At 42.3% G+C, this 18,289-nt stretch overlaps 2 protein-coding genes and 2 pseudogenes across 2 annotated transcripts; 2 read left to right on the forward strand and 2 right to left on the reverse strand.

Moving 5' to 3' along the window:
• Nucleotides 1-2,432: 2,432 nt before the first annotated feature.
• Nucleotides 2,433-2,831, reverse strand: LOC143205555 (histone H3-like; annotated as a pseudogene).
• A 251-nt stretch (nt 2,832-3,082) lies between these two features.
• On the forward strand, nt 3,083-3,371 carry LOC143205482 (histone H4-like). Its single transcript, XM_076418657.1, has one exon. It carries the CDS (start codon nt 3,099-3,101, stop codon nt 3,369-3,371), a length of 273 nt encoding a protein of 90 aa, XP_076274772.1. The 5' UTR covers nt 3,083-3,098.
• Nucleotides 3,372-8,759: 5,388 nt separating this feature from the next.
• Nucleotides 8,760-9,158, reverse strand: LOC143205556 (histone H3-like; annotated as a pseudogene).
• Nucleotides 9,159-9,392: 234 nt separating this feature from the next.
• LOC143205494 (histone H4-like) lies at nt 9,393-9,665 on the forward strand. Its single transcript, XM_076418664.1, has one exon. The coding sequence runs from the start codon at nt 9,393-9,395 to the stop codon at nt 9,663-9,665; it is 273 nt and encodes a 90-aa protein (XP_076274779.1).
• The last annotated feature ends 8,624 nt before the right edge of the window (nt 9,666-18,289 follow it).

Here is an 18,289-nt window from a genome sequence, read left to right on the forward strand (position 1 = left end):
TTTTGGTGGAATATATTCCTACACAGTAGAATAAAACATAATTAACACAAGTTGTTACTAAAGAAAATTAAATTAATACATTAAGGAACTAGTTAGCATTTTAGCATTAGTGACACTAGTCGGAGGAAATACAAATATATCGTGCGTGCTACATTCCTGCGGTAGTGTTTTCGCAAGGATATTACGCAGGTTTTTCCTTAAATTGTCACTAGGCCGCCTGAAACCGAAAGGTAAAAGGGCACATTTAGAGGCCACCCTCATCTCTGTCCCTATTTAAATTGGTATGCAAGTGCTCTTGCCTTCTAACACGATTTGTTCCGAAAGTATCCTAACTTTTGGACCACAATGAATTTTAACGTTACCAAATACCGTGCTCGGGTAAGCCGCGGGTCTAACTACGACTGCCTTAAAACCTGCAGCATATACCCGAACATATCGGGAGGGCGCATGAATGGATTGACGAGATTCCCACTGTCCCTACTTAAATTGCTGTGCAACGGCTCTTCCTACAAAGCCGGAGTCAAAATTCAACCTCAATTGTGCGCCGTGCCCCTGGGCGGATTTATGTCATGCACTGACTCTGTCGGCGAAGAGCGGAATAACGAGATAGAACGGGTATCAGGCCTAAACACCTCGTACGCAGGAAGGGATCAGCACCGAAATCTCGACGTACATTAAAGGGAACAGTTATTTAGGAAAGCGTTTCTTCCTGCTAATTACTCCCATATATTTTATATATATTTGGCTCCGATCCTGTGATTGCGAAGAACAAGACCTTTTACCAAAGGGCCGATATTTTCACATGGATCCCTGCCAAACCCTAAAACGAAAAATAAAAGTGTAACTTTCCTTCTCTCATGATTCCGTCAGAAGCGTTCGATTAAGTGTAGCCTCTATTTTAAATAAAATATAAATAAGAATAATATTTTCTCTTTCAACTGTTTTGGTGGTCTTGAAAAGGACCGATATTTGATGATAAAATAGGTTACATTCGCTTTATTTAGTTTTGCTATCTGTCTTTTTAGGTAAGAATACAGCTTGGATATTTGGCAGAACACCGCCCTGGGCTATAGTAACACCGGATAGGAGTTTGTTCAGTTCTTCGTCGTTTCTGATGGCCATTTGCAAATGCCTAGGGATAATCCTGGTTTTCTTGTTATCTCTAGCGGGGTTACCTGCTAATTCGAGAACCTCGGCTGCCAGATATTCCATTACGGCAGCTAAGTAGATGAGAGCACCGGCCCCTGCGCGTTCGGCATAATTTCCTTTCCTTAAAGTCTGTGAATACGACAGATAGGGAATACTAATCCCGCTCGGTTAGAACGAGACTTCGCCTTTCCCTTCACTTTTCCGCCTTTACCACGTCCGGACATTTGACTATCGATTGCTTCTAGAACTCGCTCTCCTTAGAGTTAAAATCTGTACTAAAACCGCCAACATACTAGCAACGAATTTTATTCGTAAGCCGATCGCATGATCTCGTACGCGATCAATGAGAGGCTAACTCAGATAATAAACGGGGCTTAGGAGTGTATTTAAGGAGCTTATAAATTCTAGGAATTCCTTAAATTTATTTTAGTCTATTACTTTTCGTGGTTCATTTAATATCGTAATATTTATTTCCAAATGCCTCCGAAAACAAGCTCTAAGGCGGCCAAAAAGGCCGATAAGGCTCAGAAAAATATCTCCAAAAGTGACAAGAAAAAGAAACGCAAGTGGAAGGAAAGCTACGCGATCTACACTTACAAAATTTTAAAGCAAGTTCATCCCGATACGGGTATCTCCAACAAGGCAATGTCGATCATGATTTATTTCGTGAACGATATATTCGAAAAGATAGCCGCGGAAGCGTCCCGTCTCGCTCATTACAATAAAAGATCTAAAATCACAAGCAGAGAAATCCAAACTGCCGTCCGATTATTGCTGCCCGGTGAATTGGCTAAGCACGCCGTTAGTGAAGGTACCAAAGCCGTCACTAAATATACCAGTTCTAAGTAAACCATAAGTCTTGAATATCATAAAGGAGAAAACGGTTCTTTTCAGAGCCACAATTTAGATAAATAAAAAAAGAAATAATCTTAAAAAAATTCCAGTATATTGTAGTATCCAATATTGAAATACAAATGTTGTTATCAGCAGTATATTGGTATTCTTTGGTTATTATTCATTATATTATTATTTCTTTAGTTTTTAAAAACAAAGGGTATAACTACACCGACTTATTAATTACTAACATGTAGTTGAATATAATTCTGAAATAAAAATCTGTAACAATTTCAGTGAAGTGTTTATTTAAATATAGATAAAAGAATATTAATTGAAATATATTCTTTTTCTTTAATTAAATTTAGGTGGTTCTGAAAAAAACCGTTTTTTTTTCTGTTGAAATATACGAATATAATTAGTGTATTATAAATGATAGAAAATAAAGTTTAGGCACGTTCGCCTCTGATACGTCTGGCTAGCTGAATATCCTTGCGCATGATGGTTACTCGCTTTGCATGTATCGCAGATTAATTAGTATCCTCAAAAAGACCGACTAAATAAGCTTCGCTGGCCTCTTGTAAAGCCATCACCGCCGAATTTTGAAAACATAAATCGGTCTTGAAGTCTTGAGCGATTTCGGGAACCAATCGTTGGAAAGGTAATTTCCTAATCAATAATTCGGTGCTCTTTTGATAACGACGAATCTCCCGCAAAGCGACCGTCACGGGTCGGTAGCGATGTGGTTTTTTAACGCCACCGGTAGCTGGAGCGCTTTTCCTGGAAGCTTGTTTCCTAGGAGCTTTACCTCCTGTTGATCTTCGCGCAGTTTGCTTGGTACGAGCCATATTTTTAAATTAGAGATAATGAGAATAATTATCAAACGCAAACGCGGCCACCACTTTCGAACTGATTAGGTCATAAAATCAGAGAGTCCTTTATATAATGTGTTATCTAATCTGATTGGTCCGTTTTGTGCTAGTGGGCGGAACTCAAACCCAAGTCTACAAAACCGGTCTGATTGAAAGCAATCGACAACAGTTGTCCGTAGCACTCGTATTGTGGGCGCGCTACTTATTAGAGATCTTTTTTTTTTGTATTAGGTTCGTTAAAAGATGACCGGCAGAGGTAAAGGTGGTAAAGGTTTGGGAAAAGGAGAAGCCAAGCGGCATCGTAAAGTACTTCGTTATAATATCCAAGGTATTACGAAGCCCGCCTTCAGAAGATTGGCTAGACGAGGCGGCGTAAAACGTATATCTGGTCTGATTTACGTCATCAGAGATGCCGTTACATATACCGAACACGCCAAAAGGAAAACCGTTATCGCAATGGATGTAATATACGCCCTCAAACGCCAAGGACGAACTCTATACGGATTTTGCGGTTAAATAAAGCATTATATATGCTGACCAATTAAAACAGAACAACGTATCTATTCAACTAAAGGAAACAACGGTTCTTTTCAGAGCCACAATTTTACTATCATTAAAAAAAGAAATTTATTATTCGAATATGAACTAAGATGATGTTAAATTTTATAAAATATTTGCACCATTATTCTAAGATTTACTTGCAAAGTAACAAATATACTGCATTATAGTAGACGATCGTAATATAAATGATAGGTAAAGTTTAAGATAAGATTTCATATTAAATGTAAATGATAGTAAACAATCGAATACCGAACATTCTTCAGAAGCTCGTTTGGTATGGGGTCTTCCCCTTCTGCCTTTCGGTTTCTCAAGTTCTCTATAACCGATTCGATTTCTCCTTCGGTTATTTCTTCCTCGCCAGTCTCCGTACCCGGCCATTCCTCGCTCATGACCGCGCTTATGACTTCGCGAGTTCGCTCTGTTTCCTCCAGGTCCATTGCTGGGTGGTATTTCTCACTCTTTGTTTTTCGGCTGCTTCTCTTGCCTCCAGTGTTACGTCTTCAGGCGTTGTTACCACTTCGCCTCTTCTCATGCCCGTTCTTCTGATGGCTTCCCAAATACCGTCCCACGAATTTGTTTCTATCAGGTTGTTAATCGCCTAACTGTCGTGTTCGGTTTTCTTTTCTCGTATCATTTTCCGATACTCTCTCTTCCGTTCGTTGCACTCATTCACTATTTGTTGATTGTCCTTGCTTCTTCTTATTCTCCTCTTCAGTGCAGTTAGTGCTCGTTTATGTTCCGCACACTGCCCGTCCCACCATTCATTGCCATTTTTTACCATGATGGTTTTTCGTTTTACCAGTCTTCCTGCTGCCTGTATGGCTTTCTGAAGACTGGCCGCCTGCTCCTCAATCACTTCGTGTGTCACTGTTTGTCCGATATTGGTCTCTATTTCTTCCAGTTTCACCCTGACCAGATCCCAATCGGTGCTGGCGAAATTGATATATCTGTGGTCGCTTAGTGTTTCCTCGTCACCTTTGATTTTCCATTCTTCCACGTTTATTCCCCTACTCCACGTGAGGTCCATGTGCCCTGTGCCCTTATTACAATCGAAGCTGGGCACCGTGTAGTCTTCTTTTGCGAGCTCTAGGCCGTGGCTGATCGTCTTTCTCATGAGTTTCCAACCTTCCCATGCCTGAGCCCTCGGCGTTGGTTCCTGGATTAGGACTACCTCCAATCCATCTCTTGCCGCTTATTCCCTTACCAGTGCGGTTGCACTGATTCCTTTTCCCACGTTGACTTGAAGGATTTTCATTACCATCCGTAGTTGGTTCTTCTTTTTAATTCTCTCTGTTGTTTTTTATACACTGGGCATTGGTAGTCAGTGGCCCTGTGATTGTTTCCCGCCTTTGTACCTGCTTTTGTACAGTTCGTGCAGCTCTTCTTCGTGGCTTTGCACGTCTTCCCTTCATGATCACCACCGCATACGTAGCAGGTGAGTTCCTTTGTCTTGCAGTTCTTTGCTGTATTGCCGAACTTGCAGCATCTGTAGCACTGCATTGGTTCATCGTATTCCGTGATCTTGTGTGCCATCATATCAACCATGATGCGGCCCTGTTTCATGATGGCCTTGAACAGATTTGGGGCGCGTTCAATCACCCACGTGTCCCTCTTGGCTCCGTTAAAGGTGCATATTGTCCTTATTCGTCCCTCTTTTGTTTGACCCTGGAGTGCTGTTCGGATGCACTCATTCTCCTTGACAATATCAGCGATTAATTCATCGTTTTTCGTTCCCTTTATGATTCCCCTTATTTTGATTCTGGGGTTTCGCGTGGCTCCGTTTTTAATGTTTGTGTTCCCGTTAATTTTTAATTTCTCCTTTGTTCTTCATCATGGCACGACATAATGATGCTGCCATTTTTGAGTGTTCTAATCTGTTTGAATCCACCCTGTAACTCGTGGTGGGTCAGTGTATTTTTGACCTCTTTCTTTGCCTTTTCCCCTGATTTATTGCTGACTTTGATGATCAGCTGCTTTTTCGCCATCTCTTTCGGCGGGGGTTTCCAGTTCTTTTCTGGCTTATCCGCTACGTTGGCATAGGTGAGCGTTTTCTTCGTTCTGTCAATTGTCGTCTTTTTCGTCGTTCCTTTCGTCGCCATGTCGCTCTCCGCCATCCCCTTTTCATTGCTGGACGTCTTGGTAGGTTTGGCGGTTTTCGCGGGCTCATTTTGTTTGTTTTGTTTGTTTTTATCGTTTGTGGAGGTGGATTCGTCAGGTTTTTGTTTTGCGATGAGTTTTTCCAGTCTGGCCATCCTACCCTCCCACTTCTTGTCCATTCTCTCCATCGTTTTCCCGATGGATTCTTTCAAGCTTTCCAATCCCTTATTGGCCTCATCGGATTTTCTTTTGATGTCCAGCTCCATGGACATTACAAAAATAACCTTTAACAGTAGGTCAGTTTTCCTCCCAACTGTTTTAGCGTCGGCTTTGATGAAGGCTAATTTTTTTGCCAACGGGTTTTCCCGCGTGATTAATTGCCTCATCCTTTCGGCCTGCCTCTCCAACAGATCTACCAAGCTTTTAACCGACATACTCTTCAGCTCCTCCAGCTGCTCCTCGTATGTTATATCTTCAGCCGCGTCGTTATTTTCCACGGATTTCCTTTCATCCGTGGTCTGCGACCTCATTTTTCTTGGGCTGCTTTCTGTAGGCTCTGTTGCCGCCCTTATTTTGGTTAGGGCTGAGTTGTTAAACCAGTCCCCCTCATTAATTGAGGCCGAGGTGGCCTCTGCGGTCGCTTCTTTAGAGGCCATTGTGACCTCCTTGCCGCTAATTATATTAATAACCCAACACCGTCTTTTTTAATTAATTTAATGTTGGGTCACGCCCTTAATTGGTTTTCCCAGGTACAATAATGTAATATACTGTTGATCGTATCCCAATACCGCCCTGTTATAAACTTATTGTTTGCTTACGCACGGTATTAAAATATCCCAGATGCAACAGCAAATTTGGTGGATATTTATTACACAGAGAATTTATTTTTGATTTGAATGGTTCAGTTATAACCGTAAGGATTAATTAGTTTATTGTTGAGTTTCTGTTAGAATTTAATTATAATTTTATGATGAATTAATAGTGTATATTCATTATTGCTATCCGTAAAGATTAATTTGATTATTATTGAATTTTAATTACAGTTTTATGATGAATTAGCAGTATATGTTTATTATTATTGCTATCTGTATAATAAAACTCCACCCCGACTTTGATGATCGGTCACGCACGTTGTGGAATTTCCCAGAGTTTTAATGAAAATTTTATGCCTGATTGCGTAATTAAAGCCGGATAAATTTTGCTGGTTTTTTGTTTAAATCAATTTAGAATTTTGAATAATTCGGAGAATTAAATCCGGGACTGTAATTCCACAGCACTGCGCTACTTTATCCTTATTTTCTACCACTTAACTTTGTTTCCAGCGCTTCGGCCCCCTTTGACTGATCGCCACTTGGTTACCTACCTTCGCACTGGTCACTGATTTGCACACACAGACACTGTGCACACCACTCACTCTTTGTTTGCGGATAGGTTTGCTCTCCTAAAATCTTTTGTTTATCCTCTTCCTCCTCTGTACAGGTTTAATTTTGGCAATCAAACTGCACGATTACACAATAGAACAAAATAGTCCGAATAGTATCTAATAATTAGATTCTATTCTAATTCAAATTTATTAGAAAGCTCTCATTTCTTTTAAATTTGATTCACCCTGCACTTCCACTACACCAATTCACTTCCACTCAATATCACTTTTTTGACCAACCTGAGAGAGCTCTCAGACACGACCGCTCGCTTCGACTGCTCGATGCGGAATGAGTAGGTAGGGACATTTGAAATGTAGACCGTTTGTCTATTTCGCATGTCTCCAATATATGCGTCGTGTCTTCTGGACCTGTGCGACACTCGCAGAGTCCGTCGGTCTCCTTTAATTTAAATCTGTGCAGGTAGGCTTGCATAGTTCCGTGCCCTGTCATCAGTTGCACAGCATTCCTGCTCAATCCTATATTTCTTCTACCCACTTGTTGGCAGTATTTGTAGAAGGTTCTTCCTTTAATGGAGTGCTCCCAATGCATTTTCCATCTTCTTTTTACTTCTCCTTCCTTGATTCTTTTGATGGTTCTGGTGCTAATCCATCCGTGGTTTTTCAGTCCTATTTCTTCGTTTGCAGTGGCTTAATTTCCTTTCCTTAAAGTCTGTGAATACGACAGATAGGGAATACTAATCCCGCTCGGTTAGAACGAGACTTCGCCTTTCCCTTCACTTTTCCGCCTTTACCACGTCCGGACATTTGACTATCGATTGCTTCTAGAACTCGCTCTCCTTAGAGTTAAAATCTGTACTAAAACCGCCAACATACTAGCAACGAATTTTATTCGTAAGCCGATCGCATGATCTCGTACGCGATCAATGAGAGGCTAATTCAGATAATAAACGGGGCTTAGGAGTGTATTTAAGGAGCTTATAAATTCTAGGAATTCCTTAAATTTATTTTAGTCTATTACTTTTCGTGGTTCATTTAATATCGTAATATTTATTTCCAAATGCCTCCGAAAACAAGCTCTAAGGCGGCCAAAAAGGCCGATAAGGCTCAGAAAAATATCTCCAAAAGTGACAAGAAAAAGAAACGCAAGTGGAAGGAAAGCTACGCGATCTACACTTACAAAATTTTAAAGCAAGTTCATCCCGATACGGGTATCTCCAACAAGGCAATGTCGATCATGATTTATTTCGTGAACGATATATTCGAAAAGATAGCCGCGGAAGCGTCCCGTCTCGCTCATTACAATAAAAGATCTACAATCACAAGCAGAGAAATCCAAACTGCCGTCCGATTATTGCTGCCCGGTGAATTGGCTAAGCACGCCGTTAGTGAAGGTACCAAAGCCGTCACTAAATATACCAGTTCTAAGTAAACCATAAGTCTTGAATATCATAAAGGAGAAAACGATTCTTTTCAGAGCCACAATTTAGATAAATAAAAAAAGAAATAATCTTAAAAAAATTCCAGTATATTGTAGTATCCAATATTGAAATACAAATGTTGTTATCAGCAGTATATTGGTATTCTTTGGTTATTATTCATTATATTATTATTTCTTTAGTTTTTAAAAACAAAGCGTATAACTACACCGACTTATTAATTACTAACATGTAGTTGAATATAATTCTGAAATAAAAATCTGTAACACTTTTAGTGAAGTGCTTATTTAAATATAGATAAAAGAATATTAATTGAAATATATTCTTTTTCTTTAATTAAATTTAGGTGGTTCTGAAAAAAACCGTTTTTTTTCTGTTGAAATATACGAATATAATTAGTGTATTATAAATGATAGAAAATAAAGTTTAGGCACGTTCGCCTCTGATATGTCTGGCTAGCTGAATATCCTTGCGCATGATGGTTACTCGCTTTGCATGTATCGCAGATTAATTAGTATCCTCAAAAAGACCGACTAAATAAGCTTCGCTGGCCTCTTGTAAAGCCATCACCGCCGAATTTTGAAAACATAAATCGGTCTTGAAGTCTTGAGCGATTTCGAGAACCAATCGTTGGAAAGGTAATTTCCTAATCAATAATTCGGTGCTCTTTTGATAACGACGAATCTCCCGCAAAGCGACCGTCACGGGTTGGTAGCGATGTGGTTTTTTAACGCCACCGGTAGCTGGAGCGCTTTTCCTGGCCGCTTGTTTCCTAGGAGCTTTACCTCCTGTTGATCTTCGCGCAGTTTGCTTGGTACGAGCCATATTTTTAAATTAGAGATAATGAGAATAATTATCAAACGCAAACGCGGCCACCACTTTCGAACTGATTAGGTCATAAAATCAGAGAGTCCTTTATATAATGCGTTATCTAACTCAAACCCAAGTCTACAAAACCGGTCTGATTGAAAGCAATCGACAACAGTTGTCCGTAGCACTCGTATTGTGGGCGCGCTACTTATTAGAGATCATTTTTTTTTGTATTAGGTTCGTTAAAAGATGACCGGCAGAGGTAAAGGTGGTAAAGGTTTGGGAAAAGGAGAAGCCAAGCGGCATCGTAAAGTACTTCGTTATAATATCCAAGGTATTACGAAGCCCGCCTTCAGAAGATTGGCTAGACGAGGCGGCGTAAAACGTATATCTGGTCTGATTTACGTCATCAGAGATGCCGTTACATATACCGAACACGCCAAAAGGAAAACCGTTATCGCAATGGATGTAATATACGCCCTCAAACGCCAAGGACGAACTCTATACGGATTTTGCGGTTAAATAAAGCATTATATATGCTGCCCAATTAAAACAGAACAACGTATCTATTCAACTAAAGGAAACAACGGTTCTTTTCAGAACCACAATTTTACTATCATTAAAAAAAGAAATTTATTATTCGAATATGAACTAAGATGATGTTAAATTTTATAAAATATTTGCTCCATTATTCTAAGATTTACTTGCAAAGTAACAAATATACTGCATTATAGTAGACGATCGTAATATAAATGATAGGTAAAGTTTAAGATAAGATTTCATATTAAATGTAAATGATAGTAAACAATCGAATACCGAATCTTCTTTCATACCGAACATTCTTCAGAAGCTCGTTTGGTATGGGGTCTTCCCCTTCTGCCTTTCGGTTTCTCAAGTTCTCTATAACCGATTCGATTTCTCCTTCGGTTATTTCTTCCTCGCCAGTCTCCGTACCCGGCCATTCCTCGCTCATGACCGCGCTTATGACTTCGCGAGTTCGCTCTGTTTCCTCCAGGTCCATTGCTGGGTGGTGTTTCTTCACTCTTTGTTTTTCGACTGCTTCTCTTGCCTCCAGTGTTACGTCTTCAGGCGTTGTTACCACTTCGCCTCTTCTCATGCCCATTCTTCTGATGGCTTCCCAAATACATTCCCACGAATTTGTTTCTATCAGGTTGTTAATCGCCTAACTGTCGTGTTCGGTTTTCTTTTCTCGTATCATTTTCCGATACTCTCTCTTCCGTTCGTTGCACTCATTCACTATTTGTTGATTGTCCTTGCTTCTTCTTATTCTCCTCTTCAGTGCAGTTAGTGCTCGTTTATGTTCCGCACACTGCCCGTCCCACCATTCATTGCCATTTTTTACCATGATGGTTTTTCGTTTTACCAGTCTTCCTGCTGCCTGTATGGCTTTCTGAAGACTGGCCGCCTGCTCCTGAATCACTTCGTGTGTCACTGTTTGTCCGATATTGGTCTCTATTTCTTCCAGTTTCACCCTGACCAGATCCCAGTCGGTGCTGGCGAAATCCCATCTTGTCCTTTTTCTTGGGTTGGTTTTCCCATTTCCGCTCGCCACTCGATATTTGATATATCTGTGGTCGCTTAGTGTTTCCTCGTCACCTTTGATTTTCCATTCTTCCACGTTTATTCCCCTACTCCACGTGAGGTCCATATGCCCTGTGCCCTTATTACAATCGAAGCTGGGCACCGTGTAGTCTCCTTCTGCGAGCTCTAGGCCGTGGCTGATCATCTTTCTCATGAGTTTCCAACCTTCCCATGCCTGAGCCCTCGGCGTTGGTTCCTGGATTAGGACTACCTCCAATCCATCTCTTGCCGCTTATTCCCTTACCAGTGCGGTTGCACTGATTCCTTTTCCCACGTTGACTTGAAGGATTTTCATTACCATCCGTAGTTGGTTCTTCTTTTTAATTCTCTCTGTTGTTTTTTATACACTGGGCATTGGTAGTCAGTGGCCCTGTGATTGTTTCCCGCCTTTGTACCTGCTTTTGTACAGTTCGTGCAGCTCTTCTTCGTGGCTTTGCACGTCTTCCCTTCATGATCACCACCGCATACGTAGCAGGTGAGTTCCTTTGTCTTGCAGTTCTTTGCTGTATTGCCGAACTTGCAGCATCTGTAGCACTGCATTGGTTCATCGTATTCCGTGATCTTGTGTGCCATCATGTCAACCATGATGCGGCCCTGTTTCATGATGGCCTTGAACAGATTTGGGGCGCGTTCAATCACCCACGTGTCCCTCTTGGCTCCATTGAAGGTGCATATTGTCCTTATTCGTCCCTCTTTTGTTTGACCCTGGAGTGCTGTTCGGATGCACTCATTCTCCTTGACAATATCAGCGATTAATTCATCGCTTTTCGTTCCCTTTATGATTCCCCTTATTTTGATTCTGGGGTTTCGCGTGGCTCCGTTTTTAATGTTTGTGTTCCCGTTAATTTTTAATTTTTCCGCTACTATTCTCCTTTGTTCTTCATCATGGCACGACATAATGATGCTGCCATTTTTGAGTGTTCTAATCTGTTTGAATCCACCCTGTAACTCGTGGTGGGTCAGTGTATTTTTGACCTCTTTCTTTGCCTTTTCCCCTGATTTATTGCTGACTTTGATGATCAGCTGCTTTTTCGCCATCTCTTTCGGCGGGGGTGTCCAGTTCTTTTCTGGCTTATCCGCTACGTTGGCATAGCTGAGCGTTTTCTTCGTTCTGTCAATTGTCGTCTTTTTCGTCGTTCCTTTCGTCGCCATGTCGCTCCCCGCCATCCCCTTTTCATTGCTGGACGTCTTGGTAGGTTTGGCGGTTTTCGCGGGCTCATTTTGTTTGTTTTGTTTGTTTTTATCGTTTGTGGAGGTGGATTCGTCAGGTTTTTGTTTTGCGATGAGTTTTTCCAGTCTGGCCATCCTACCCTCCCACTTCTTGTCCATTCTCTCCATCGTTTTCCCGATGGATTCTTTCAAGCTTTCCAATCCCTTATTGGCCTCATCGGATTTTCTTTTGATGTCCAGCTCCATGGACATTACAAAAATAACCTTTAACAGTAGGTCAGTTTTCCTCCCAACTGTTTTAGCGTCGGCTTTGATGAAGGCTAATTTTTTTGCCAACGGGTTTTCCCGCGTGATTAATTGCCTCATCCTTTCGGCCTGCCTCTCCAACAGATCTACCAAGCTTTTAACCGACATACACTTCAGCTCCTCCAGCTGCTCCTCGTATGTTATATCTTCAGCCGCGTCGTTATTTTCCACGGATTTCCTTTCATCCGTGGTCTGCGACCTCATTCTTCTTGGGCTGTTTTCTGTAGGCTCTGTTGCCGCCCTTATTTTGGTTAGGGCTGAGTTGTTAAACCAGTCCCCCTCATTAATTGAGGCCGAGGTGGCCTCTGCGGTCGCTTCTTTAGAGGCCATTGTGACCTCCTTGCCGCTAATTATATTAATAACCCAACACCGTCTTTTTTAATTAATTTAATGTTGGGTCACGCCCTTAATTGGTTTTCCCAGGTACAATAATGTAATATACTGTTGATCGTATCCCAATACCGCCCTGTTATAAACTTATTGTTTGCTTACGCACGGTATTAAAATATCCCAGATGCAACAGCAAATTTGGTGGATATTTATTACACAGAGAATTTATTTTTGATTTGAATGGTTCAGTTATAACCGTAAGGATTAATTAGTTTATTGTTGAGTTTCTGTTAGAATTTAATTAAAATTTTATGATGAATTAATAGTGTATATTCATTATTGCTATCCGTAAAGATTAATTTGATTATTATTGAATTTTAATTACAGTTTTATGATGAATTAGCAGTATATGTTTATTATTATTGCTATCTGTATAATAAAACTCCACCCCGACTTTGATGATCGGTCACGCACGTTGTGGAATTTCCCAGAGTTTTAATGAAAATTTTATGCCTGATTGCGTAATTAAAGCCGGATAAATTTTGCTGGTTTTTTGTTTAAATCAATTTAGAATTTTGAATAATTTGGAGAATTAAATCCGGGACTGTAATTCCACAGCACTGCGCTACTTTATCCTTATTTTCTACCACTTAACTTTGTTTCCAGCGCTTCGGCCCCCTTTGACTGATCGCCACTTGGTTACCTACCTTCGCACTGGTCACTGATTTGCACACACAGACACTGTGCACACCACTCACTCTTTGTTTGCGGATAGGTTTGCTCTCCTAAAATCTTTTGTTTATCCTCTTCCTCCTCTGTACAGGTTTAATTTTGGCAATCAAACTGCACGATTACACAATAGAACAAAATAGTCCGAATAGTATCTAATAATTAGATTCTATTCTAATTCAAATTTATTAGAAAGCTCTCATTTCTTTTAAATTTGATTCACCCTGCACTTCCACTACACCAATTCACTTCCACTCAATATCACTTTTTTGACCAACCTGAGAGAGCTCTCAGACACGACCGCTCGCTTCGACTGCTCGATGCGGAATGAGTAGGTAGGGACATTTGAAATGTAGACCGTTTGTCTATTTCGCATGTCTCCAATATATGCGTCGTGTCTTCTGGACCTGTGCGACACTCGCAGAGTCCGTCGGTCTCCTTTAATTTAAATCTGTGCAGGTAGGCTTGCATAGTTCCGTGCCCTGTCATCAGTTGCACAGCATTCCTGCTCAATCCTATATTTCTTCTACCCACTTGTTGGCAGTATTTGTAGAAGGTTCTTCCTTTAATGGAGAGCTCCCAATGCATTTTCCATCTTCTTTTTACTTCTCCTTCCTTGATTCTTTTGATGGTTCTGGTGCTAATCCATCCGTGGTTTTTCAGTCCTATTTCTTCGTTTGCAGTGGCTTCTCTCGCGAGTCTGTCTGCGGTTATCATTTCCTCCGTTGTCATTCTCCGGCACCATTTTAGCGATATTTCACTACCGCTTTTCTGCATATCTAGCAAGGTTGCTTTGATTTGCATTATGTCCTTATTTCGTGTGTTTGCGTGCTCGGCCCACCATATGGACATTCTACTCTCCGTTCGAATGGTGATTGGTCCCGGAGGCTTCTGTCCCGTACCAGTTCTATGGCTTTCTGTACTGCCACGAATTCTGCCGATCTGGAGCTCGATTCGTCTTTTATCCTTAGACCTATCTCTTCCTGGGCGTTTGTTTCTGTCCGAATCACTAATCCTATGCCTGCTTTTCCTTTCTTGGCACTAGCGTCTGTCCATATCTTGGTGTTTCCGACGCTATTTGTCCGATTTTCCCACGGTTCCTCCCAGGGTCATGGCAATTTCTTTGGTTCTAATCCTCTTGGCCCATTGGGGTATTCGTATTTTTCTGCAGCCCACCCTTAGATCTCGGCTTCCTGGTAAAGGGGTGGTGTTCCAGCTATTACCTGCAGAGCATCATTCGATGTGGTTCGATAGGCGCCTGTGATTGCTAACAGTGCCGTTCTTTGTGCTGCTGCTAGCCCTGTCCTAGCCTTTCCCATCGAGGCCCTGTATCCCCATATTCCTGCGCCGTATAATACTGTTGGTTTTATAACCCTGTCGTATATTTGACGCATGAACTCTAGTGCCCTAGGGTTGCTTCTTCTGCGCAGTGTTCTCCAAAGCCGGCACATCACCTTTACTGTTTTTTTTTCTCAACAGCTGTATGTTGTATATAATACTGTTTCCTGTGAATTGTCACACCCAGATACTTTATTGTATCTTTGACCTGAATGATGTCTTCGCCAAGTTTGACCGTCGGTGGTCTGCTGTTTTTCTTGCTCCAGAAACAGCAAGCCTCAGTCTTTCCTTTGATGTATTCTGCTCCTTCCCCGTAGGCCCATTTTTGGCAATTCTCCCAACAGTTGTTCCAGGCAAGGTCCAGCCTGTTTCTGATGTATTTTTTGCTGAGAGCAATCACCTGGTCGTCCGCGAATGCCTGAATTGTCATTCCGCAGTGCCCTACTTCCGATTCAGAGACTTTGCGGAACCACCTGTTCATGCCCAGCAGCCATAGCGTTGGCCCTAAGATCACTCACGGCTTGTACGGTTGGCCTGTTTTTTCTGAAGCCGTACTGCCTTGAGTCGTGTAGCTCCATTTTCTCCGCCATTGCTTGTAGTCTCTGATTAAGTACTTTGTCTAGTACTTTCCTAGCATTGGTAGAAGGCTGATGGGTCGTTCCCCTCCGTCGCTTTTCTTTAACCAGCACAGTTTGGCCGTTTTCCATATCTTAGGAAAGTATCCCGCGTTGTAACATTTCCTGTACATCGTCAGGAACTCGTGTTTTTTCGAGATTCAGACATTCTTCAGGAGCTCGTTTGGTATGCAGTCTTCCCCTTCTGCCTTTCGGTTTCTCATGTTCTCTATAACTGATTCGATTCCTCCTTCGGTTATTTATTCCTCGCCAGTCTCCGTACCCGGCCTACAGTGTTCCGTCTTTAGGCGTTGCTACCACTTAGGGGTTAGAATGAGCGATGTCAATTCGCTCCACGTTTACAATTTCTGCCTATTGTATACCGTATGACGACCCATTGGTGATAGAAGACGTGCCGCAATTACGCCCCACGTTTAAATGTTCTGCCTATTGTATACCGGATGACGACACTTCGGGGACCGAGGACGTGACAAAAATACGTCCCACGTTTAAAGGTTCTGCCTATTGTATACTTGATGACGAATCAACGGTAATAGAGGACGAGCCGCAATTACGCCCCACGTTAACGGTTCGGCCTTTTTATACCGGATGACGAACAGTCGGGGTTAGAATGAGCGATGTCAATACGCTCCACGTTTACAATTTCTGCCTATTGTATACCGTATGATGACCCATGGGTGATAGAAGACGTGCCGCAATTACGCCCCACGTATAAAATTTCTGCCTATTGTATATCGAATGACGGCATTTCGGGTTTCGAGGACGCCACGAAAATACGCTCCACGTTTATCGGTTCGGCCTATTGTATAACGGATCACGACCCTTCAGGGATAGAGGAGGTGCCGCAAATACGCCCAATGCTTAACGTTTCGGCCTTTTGTATACCGGATGGCGACCTTTCGATGATAGAGGTCGTGTCGCAAATACGGCCCACGTTAAAAGGTTCTTCATATTTTATACCGGATGACGTCACTTCGGGGACAGAGGACGTGACGCAAATACGCACTACGTTTGAAGGTTCTACCTTTTGTATACCGGATGAGCAAACTTCGGGAATAGAGGACGTGGCGCAAATACGCCCCACGTTTAACGGTTCGGCCTATTGTATATCGGATAACAACCGTTCGGGGATAGAGGGCGTGCTACAAATAAGCCCCAAGTTAAACGGTTCGGCATATTGTATACCGTATGACGACACATAGGTGATAGAATTCGTGTCTGCAGTACGCCCCACGTATAAAATTTCAGCCTATTGTATATCGAATGACGGCATTTCGGGGTTCGAGGACATGACGCAAATATGCCCCACGTTTAAATATTCTGCCTATTGTATACCGGATGACGACACGTCGGGTACAGAGCACGTGACGCAAATACGCCCCACGTTTAAAGTTCTGCCTATTGTATACAAGATGACGACACTTCGGGGATCGAAGACGTGTCGCAACTGCGCCCCACGTTTAACTATTTGTCCTATTGTATACCGGATGACGACTGTTCGGGGATAAAGTGCGTGTCGCAAATATGCCCCACGTTTAACTATTTTACCTATTGTATACCAGATGACGACACTTCGTAGATAGAGTGCGTGTGGCAAATACGCCCCAAAATTAACAATTCGGCCTATTGTATACCCGATGACGACCCTTCCGTGATAGAGGGTGTGCCGCAAATACGGCCCACGTTTAACGGTTAAGCCTACTGTATACCGGATGACGATCCTTCTAGGATAGAGTGCGTGCTGCAAGTAGGCACCATATTTAACGGTTCTGATTATTGTATACAGGATGGCGACCATTTGATGATAGAGGAGGTGCCGCAAATACGACCCACATTTAAAGGTTCTGTCTATTGTATACCGGATGACGACCCATCGGCGATAGAGGACTTGCCGCAATCACGCCAAACGTTTAAATGTTTTGCCTATTGTATACCGGATGACGACTGTTCGAGGATTATGTGCGTGTCGCAAATATGCCCCACGTTTAACTATTTTACCTATTGTATACCAGATGACGACTTTTCGTGGATGGAGTGTGTATAGCAAAATGTGCCCCAGGTTCAACTATTTTAATTATAGTATACCAGATGATGACTCTTCGGGGATAGAGTGCGTGTCGCAAATACGAACCAAATTTAACGATTCGGCCTATTTTATACCCTTCAGGGATAGAGGACGTGCCGCAAATACGCCCCACGTTTAACGGTTCGGCCTATTGTATACCGGATGACGACCCTTCAGGGATAGAGGACGTGCCGCAAATACGCCCCAGGTTCAACGGTTCGGCCTATTGTATACCTGATGACGACCCTTCAGGGATAGAGGACGTGCCGCAAATGCGCCCCTCGTTTAGCGGTTCGACCTGTTCTAAACCGGATGACGATCCTTCTAGGATAGATCCGTCGCGACGTTATTGCGTATTTTGATCGCTACTTCCCTATCGTGTTTTCTCCCTGATCTCTAACTGGCCGCTTTATTGCGCGCCAGCATTCGTTTCCACTTGGCTGCCATCCTGGGTATAACTTCCCTCATAGTCAATTACCGTATCGGACAACGCGTTGATCTCTGTGATGGTTTCCATGTTTACTATTCCCTCTGCGTTCCTTAACTGGTAGTTTCCGTCGGCTGTCCGATGCCTGTTTCGGGCCTCTACCCTTTTCCCAATTTCGCATGTCTCCATTATATGCGTCGTGTATTCTGGATCTGTGCGACATTCGCAGAGTCCATCGGCCTCCTTTAATTTAAATCGGTGCAGGTAGGCTTGCATATTTCCGTGTCCTGTCATCAGTTGCACAGCCTTCCTGCTTAGTCCTATATTTTCTCTCTCCACTTGTTGGCAGTATTTGTAGAGGGTTCTCCCTTTAATGGATTGCACCCAATGAATTTGCCATCTTCTTTTTACTTCTCCTTCCTTGATTCTATTGATGGTTCTGGTGCTGATCCATCCGTGGTTTTTCAGTCCTATTTCTTCGTTTGCAATGGCTTCTCTCGCGAGTCTGTCTGCGGTTATCATTTCCTCCGTTGTCATTCTCCGG

This window comes from Rhynchophorus ferrugineus, unplaced genomic scaffold, assembly GCF_030347505.1.
Source record: "Rhynchophorus ferrugineus isolate W39M unplaced genomic scaffold, kcgeb_rfMv2 rfM12, whole genome shotgun sequence".
Taxonomy (NCBI): domain Eukaryota; kingdom Metazoa; phylum Arthropoda; class Insecta; order Coleoptera; family Curculionidae; genus Rhynchophorus; species Rhynchophorus ferrugineus.

Coding starts and splice junctions, on each gene's coding strand:
- LOC143205482 (XM_076418657.1), top strand. CDS start 3,099: ATGACCGGCAGAGGTAAAGGTGGTAAAGGTTTGGGAAAAGGAGAAGCC.
- LOC143205494 (XM_076418664.1), top strand. CDS start 9,393: ATGACCGGCAGAGGTAAAGGTGGTAAAGGTTTGGGAAAAGGAGAAGCC.